This window comes from Chrysochloris asiatica, unplaced genomic scaffold (assembly GCF_000296735.1).
Source record: "Chrysochloris asiatica unplaced genomic scaffold, ChrAsi1.0 scaffold00060, whole genome shotgun sequence".
Taxonomy (NCBI): domain Eukaryota; kingdom Metazoa; phylum Chordata; class Mammalia; order Afrosoricida; family Chrysochloridae; genus Chrysochloris; species Chrysochloris asiatica.
The window spans coordinates 3,851,714-3,859,240 of record NW_006408578.1 but is presented as its reverse complement, the minus strand read 5'-3'; the positions used below and the strand labels follow the sequence as shown (position 1 = coordinate 3,859,240).

The window sequence follows — 7,527 nt, the reverse complement described above, 5'->3', positions numbered from 1 at the left end:
AATGAGGTCATGTGGCATATTAAATTTGGGTCAAGCTCTATTCATCAGTAAACCTTTTAGGCACCTAGTTTGTGTGCTTGTTACAGCAGTCCTAAGAAGCTAATGGATCATCCCTTAACCTTTTAAACTCTGTATCCCAATCCCATATCAGGAAGGCACTATTGTGGGACATATTTCAATTCCTAGCCCTTCCACTTTTGCTGAGCTCAATGGAAATAGACTCTTTGAAGCTGCTATCAGTTAAATAATATGAGGTCATACTACAATAAGGAAGATCCTATCCAGTCTGCCTGGCTCTCATATGAAAGGAGAAGAGACAGACAGAAAGACATACATAGAGGGAAGACTGTCATGTCTTCAGAGGCAGAGATTGGAGTCGTCTGTAAGCCAGGAAGCACCGAGGGCCTCCAGCCGTCACTGGAAGGTAGGAGAGAAGCAGGGAGCAAATTCTCCCTCAGAGCTCTCAGAATGAAGCTGCCCAGCACATACCCTCGTCTTTGACTCCCAGTCCCCAGAGCTGGGAGAGAATATCTTTCTGCTGTTATTAGCCACCCAGTTTGTGTGCTTGTTACAGCAGTCCTAGGAAATGAATGTAAACAGCTCTTAACCTTTTAAAATCTGCATCACAATCCCACATAAGGAAGATGCTATTGTGTGTATCCATCAGGCAAGGAAACCTAGGATGGGAAAGGTAAGTGATTTGGGTCAGATCACACAGGTGTGTGTCAGGACTGTGATTCAAACCCAGTTCTGTATGCCCAGAACCGCTGCTGCTTTCTCTAAGAAAACTGCCCACTCCCGTGATAGGCCACCCAAGGCAACACCCTCATGGTATAGGCATGGTATCTTAAAGTATAATTTTATGCAAGGTCAAGTTTCAAAATATAGAAAACTGATACGGAATATAAATGTCCAAACAGTATATTGGATTGATATTTCATTCTCTGTTTAGATATGGCAGATTTTCGGAAGGTTTTTGCAAAAGCAAAGCACATAGTCATCCTCACAGGTGCTGGTGTTAGCGCTGAAAGTGGGGTTCCTACATTCAGAGGAGCCGGAGGTTATTGGAGAAAATGGCAAGCTCAGGTTAGTGACATTTCATGGTTCTCCATGTAAACCTTAGAGTTTGACCCCGATCCTATATCCATGACCAAACCTGGAAAACAGAGGTTTGAAATGAACTCTGACCCTTTTGTCCTGTTCATTGTCATATCAACACAAAACTAGTCTGCTTGGATTAGAATAGAAAAGTTGAGCAAAGCAGGCTCTCTCCTTACTTTCTAGACAAGTACAAACTGTATAATAGGCTTCTTTTAGCAATTGCATCAAAGGGTTGACAAGCATAATTCCTTTCCCTAAAGGTCTGAAATTAAGCTTTGTTGTTATTATTAAGTGCTATTGAGTCAGTTCCAGCTCATAGCGACCCTGTATAGGGTTTCCGAGGAGCGGTTAGTTACGTCTGAGCCACCAACCTTGCGGTTCAGTACTTTATTCAACAGTGATACACCAGGACTCCTGAAATTAAGCATTACACATTTTTAAACTGTCATCTTTTCATATTAAAACTAAAGTCTAAAGTCAAAGTGTTGAAGGCTTAGGGCTTGATGTTCAAAAATTTCTATAAGATTCTTAGAGTGAGTCCTGGTGTGGCGCTGTAGGATAAGCACTAGACTGCTAACCACGAGGTTGGCAGTTCAAACCCACCAGCCACTCCTTGGAAACCCGATACAGCATTGCTGTGAGTCCGAACTGACTCGATGGCACTTAACAACAACAACAACAACAATTAGAATGCAAATTCTCTAAGGGTACAGATATTTTTTAATTCAACTTTTACTGCGGTTGTTGTTGTTACGTGCTTTCAAGTCAATTCCAACCCATAGCAACTCTGTGTAGGGTTTCTGAGGAGCAGCTGGTGAACTTGAACCACCGACCTTGCTGTTCAAATGGCTTTGCAGTCTGGCGCATTAACCCACAGCGCCACACCAAGACTCCTTTTCTGAGGTACAGATAGATAAATAGATACATACATACGAGAGGGCTTCAAAAAGTTAATGGAAAGATTCCGTTTTCATTTAATTCCATTTTAACACAAATGTTCTGAAGCCTCCTCATAAATGTTTTGCCAATTTTAAGTGTATAACTAAGTGAGCTTTGACAAATGTATACAGTAATATAACCGCGTCCACAATCATAGAACATCTCTATCCCTTCCAAATATTTCCTCGTGGTCTTAGTCAGTCCCCTCTCAACCTAAGCAACCACTATCCCTTTAAAAGGCAGAGATTTGTGCCTGTTATAGCCACTGTTTTACCTGCAGCTCCCAGAATAGTCTTGGACACATACTAGAAGCTTAACAGGATTTGTGTTGGTTGAATGAAGCATTCGTGAATTATTACTTCAATACATGCCTTCCATTTCAGTAGGCATTTTTTTTGTTTTTGTTTTACATGGTAACATAATGCTTATGAGTCAGGCTGCTAACCTCAAGGTCAGTAGTTCGAAGCTATCAGCTGCTCCACAGGAGAAAGATGAGGCTTTCTGCTTCCATAATGATTTACAGCCTCAGAAACCCTGTACAGGGTCGCTATGAGTCGGAACCAACTCCACAGCACATTACCACCACCACCACTACCAAAGCCACACTTTAACCCTCAGCTCTTTGAATTGTCACTCTTCATCTTGCTCCTGCAGGATTAACTGAATCTCTGCTACTTTATTTTCATCCTTTTTTTTTTTTTTTTACTTTTTATTGGGAATTGAGTAAAGGTTTACACATAAGATTATACATAAGATCATCCATTTTACATTCAACAAATCATACATTTTGCTTCATCTCACTAGTTGCACTAAGTCCTTTGTTTCCTATCTATTTCCATTCCACCCCCCTTCCCACCCCTTCTCAACTTTGTCCTTAGGAAAATGTTGCCGTTGATCTTGAATGATTGACCATTCTCTGGTAAGCATACATTACTGGTGTTTTCTGCCTATATACCTGTCTACTGCTTGGCTGAAATTGGGCCACAAGGGTGAGTTTCTTTCCAGACCTGAAGGGTGCTCAAGGGTCATGGTCTTGTGTTCCTCCAGTCTCTTTCTGACTGGTAAACCCAGTCTTTTTTTTTTTTTTTAATAATTTAGAGTTCCACATTTTCTCCCATTCTATCCAGGAGGTGAAGTATAGGGTTTCTGAGGCTATAAATATTTACGGGAGCAAAAAGCCTCATCTTTCTCCTATGGAACGGCTGGTAGATATGAACTGCTGACCTTGCAGTTAGCAGCCCACTGTGTAACTCACTACACTACCAGGGCTCCTTCATATATAGTTGTAGTGAATAAAACTGAGTTTCTTAACTGTGACCATTATACCTCAGTAGGGCATTTTGCATTTCATATTTGTCCCCCAGGATAATGTAAAAATAAGATTTCACTTCATATATTTGGGGGCTCAATGAAAAGCCATGTTCAACCCAAAATGTCTTTCCTCATCAGTTCACATGCATCACTTACTTGAGGGGTACACAAAACACATTGCATTACCCCTGTGGTGTAATTTGGGAAATTAAAAGCACTTCTCCTGAGGTCCCAGGTTAGCTCTAGGACTGAACACAAGTCCTGCCCTGCCTGCTAACACCTGCTTGACCCGAAGCAACCATGAGGTGTCCCAGCTTGCATCCTCCCAGCGTGACTCTTCCTGAAGAAAGGGGGACCCTCCAGTGTTCCCCAGAATTCAGCCCCCACTTCCACTCCACTGCTTCTGTTTACCTTTCTGACCCCCATTCATCTCTCACCTCAGGACCTGGCTACTCCTCAGGCCTTTGCCCGAAACCCATCGCGAGTTTGGGAGTTCTACCACTATCGGCGGGAGGTCATGCAGAGCAAGGACCCAAACCCTGGGCATCTCGCCATTGCTGAATGTGAGGCCCGGCTGCATGGGCAGGGGCGGCGCGTTGTGGTCATCACCCAGAACATCGACGAGCTGCACCGCAAAGCCGGCACCAAGAACCTTCTGGAAATCCATGGTGAGGGATCATCAGCCTCTCTTGGGGAGGGGATCCAGACTTTTGAACACATCGTGCTCTTTACCTCTTCCCTGCCTCCCTCTGGGTATCTTTCCTTCCCCTAGGATGTTTGTGGTCTTTGTGAGCACTACCTCCCAGGATGGCAGGACCTCCCTGGCCCAATCTCCTTGTTTTATTCTGTACGTTCTCACAACTCAAGTGTGGTCTGCAAACCAGCATAGGCAGCCCCTGGGAGCTTATTAACAATACAGAATCCATGTCTCCACCAGCTGTGGTCTGTACAGTCTTGTGGAGTTCTATAGAGGAGTCATTCTGTGAGGCTACTGCCCAGCTGGGCTGAAGGGATGCAGGAGCTGTGCTATGGTGGGATAGGGCACAGGACAATGTTAGCCATACTCAGGGTGTCCCGTTACTTTCCTTTCTCCCTGATTGGCACTCTCCACCATGCCTCTCCTCTCTGGGTTGGCGTTTCTTCTCCCGCTGTATGATCCTTCTCCGGGCTCCAGGGATGGTAGCTTCTAGGCTTTATGTCAGCTCAGTGACTTCCACCACAGCAAGTCCACCAAGCTTATGATACCTGCAGAGTCTGTCTTGGGTCCCTCTGGCTTTCTTTCTCTGCCCTGGATGGCATCCTTTCATTCCTGAGTATCCTTTTTGATTTCCTTTGAAAAGCATTTGCATTTGAAGAGTCTTCAAAAATCCAAGCCCCAGACATACATTAAAATACTTACATACACATATATATTGTTGTTAAGTGCTGCTGTCCAATCATTTCTGACTCATTGAGACCCTGTTTAGGGTTTCTGAGGATCTGCTAGTGAGTTTGAACTGCCGACCTTGTGGTTAGCAGTCCAGTGCTAATCCTACAGCATCATACCAGGACTCCCTACACACACATAAATATATGATGAAAAGTTGCCATTTAATGGTTTCTAAGTATACAAATCAGCAATATCAGTTACTTCCAACAGTTACCACCAGCTCCACTCTCATTCCCAAAGTCTCCCATCACCCCCCACAGAATTCAGTACAAGAGAACGCAGTGACTCTCTCCCTGCGTCCCGCCTCCCCCAGCCATCTGGTCCCACTAATCTGCTGTCATTATGGATTTGCGTAGTTTAGATGAATAAGCAGCCGCATACACTGTTTGTCCTTTTGTACTTGACTTACTTCACCTGGTGTGATGTGTTCACAGAGGAGCATGTCTCTAATTGTGGGATTTCCGGAAGCCACGAGCCCATGGGGTTATCGTGTGTGTAAGCTTGTGCAGTAAAGCAGTCTGTGTGTACTAGGTCAGCCCTGATTAGAATGTTGAGCATGCTTCTGTTGGGTCCCGTGTCCCTCGTTGTGTGCCAGAAACAGTCTGCAGCCACCTCCAGACTAATCAGATATTTTCTTGTCACCCACTTCAGCTGGGCCTGGGCCACTTGCCAAGGGTCTCTTCTCATTCCTCTGGAATATAGGCTGTGAAATTTGTCATATTTAAATATGTAAAATGGACATGCTGATAATTATCTTTCAGAGATATTTTAAGGATTAAGTAAGGGTAATATATGTGCATGTTAGTTGGAACATTTTTGGTTGCAAGTGATGAGCTCTCTCTTCTAACAAGTATAAATCAGAGAATTCTCCTTATTTCATCAAACTGAAGATGGCCTTGGTAGTGAAATGGATAATTTTTTTTCTTCTCCCTACTGGACCACTTAGAAAGAAAACAATCTGCTTATGAAGTCATGATGTGTTTTCTTATCCTTTAGAAGTGTTATTTTATACTTACAAATAGTGTATTCTATACTTATGTTGTTGTTGTTGTTATGTGCCATCGAGTCGGTTCCGACTCATAGCAACCCTGTACAGGGTTTCCGAGGCTGAAAATCTTTACGGGAGCAGAAAGCCTCATCTTTCTCCCATGGAACCGCTGGTAGTTTCAAACTGCTGATCTTGAGGTTAGCAGCCCAATTCATAACCACTACACTACCAGAGCTCCTTATACTTATATAAAGCACATTAAAAAACTTACTTAGACATAGACTTACAGAAAAAAACATGACTTTTGTGGATACAAAATGTGAGAAAGGTAAGGGAAATAAATTGGTTATTTCTAATTATCAAGCTGCTCTGGATAACTCTAAGGGGCTCAGGGGCATTGTGGTCTGTGTTTGATGGAGCTTCGGGCTCAGAACCACCGTAGGGATTGGCCAAGAATCATCTTCTAGTGAAGGCTTCCCTGCTGTCGGATTTTCTTCCATGCTGCTGACCCACGTTCGGCTAGTTGGTATTGGGCCTTTCTGGATCTTACCAAGAGGTGTTAATAGGATTGGAAGGTTTTTAGATAATACCCAGGACTCGTTTTCCTTCCTCAGTGGACCTTAAAAGGTTTTTGGATTGAAACATCTGGGGTTGCGTTTGTCCAGGCCACTGAGGAGAACCACCGAGTCCTGTGCTTCAGTAACCATTGTTCTCCTTCAGCAAGCTTGTGCCAGCAGATAGTTGACAAGCTTGTCACGTCTGTCATCCAGCTAGTGAAAATTGTAGGAGACATTCCAAATCCAGTGAGGTTAAAGTGAGAGAAATGCCCATACACTAACACTGTTGTTCAGTGCTATTGAATCAGTTCTGAACCCTAGTGAACCTGTATAGGGTTTCCAAGATGTGGCTGGTGAGTTTGAACTGCTGACCTTGTGGTTCAGACTGACCTTGTGGTCCAGTGCTTTATCCCACAGCACCACATTAAGATGGGCATATTAGCCCAGGATACAGAGGAGCCCTGGGGTGGAGCTGATGGCGTTTGGGGCTTTCTCTGCCTCTCTCCCTCTCCCTCTCTCAGCCTTGCTTTCCTCAGTGGCTTGGTGCCTCTTCTCTTTCTGTGATTGATTTTCCTCTGGGCCCCAGGGAAGGTAGCTTCTGACAGTTGCAGGCTTATTCTCATTCAGTCTTCTCCCAGAAAATAAGCCTCTGGGTGGCCTTGCTGACATCACCCACTCACCTTTTAACAAATCACTATTGCTAGAGATATGGGGCACTGTGATAGGCTAAAACATGTGTCCATCCTTGTGTCTTGGACTGTGATGAACAGCTCCATTGGTTCAGCATGGAATGGGGGAGGGATGGCTCCCCAAAGGAAGACAGAAGATACAAATGGTCAGTGTGCTCAGCTGCTTACCAAAAGGTTGGAGGTTTAAATCCACTCACAGCTTCCTTGGAACAAAGGCCTGGCACTCTACATCTGGAGAAATTAGACATTACAAACCTTATGGGACCTGGGGACTCTTGGGCCCAGAGTCAGTGACATAGCCACAGAGGACTAGAGTGAAAAGTGAATTGTCCAGTGGATAAGGAGAGAGGGCATATGCACAAGAACACCCACACTTGACCTGGCTTCAATGACTGGATGATCAGAGCTCAACCAGAAGAAGAAAGAAGAGGAAAAAAAGAGTAATCTGATACAATTTGATGAACTTGACCTACACCTATGGATGCAGTAGCTCAAAAGAGGGAACAAATCCTT

At 44.1% G+C, this 7,527-nt stretch overlaps 1 protein-coding gene across 3 annotated transcripts in view; it reads left to right on the top strand.

Moving 5' to 3' along the window:
* Positions 1-7,527, top strand: part of SIRT5 (sirtuin 5) — a 29,086-nt gene that overhangs the window by 4,187 nt on the left and 17,372 nt on the right. For 2 of the 3 annotated variants that reach the window (XM_006864079.1, XM_006864080.1), the window contains exons 2-3: positions 953-1,086; positions 3,794-4,019. In XM_006864079.1, coding sequence (XP_006864141.1) covers positions 953-1,086; positions 3,794-4,019 — 360 coding nt within the window. The remainder of the gene's footprint in view (positions 1-952; positions 1,087-3,793; positions 4,020-7,527) is intronic. The other variant, XM_006864081.1, reaches the window with a different exon arrangement.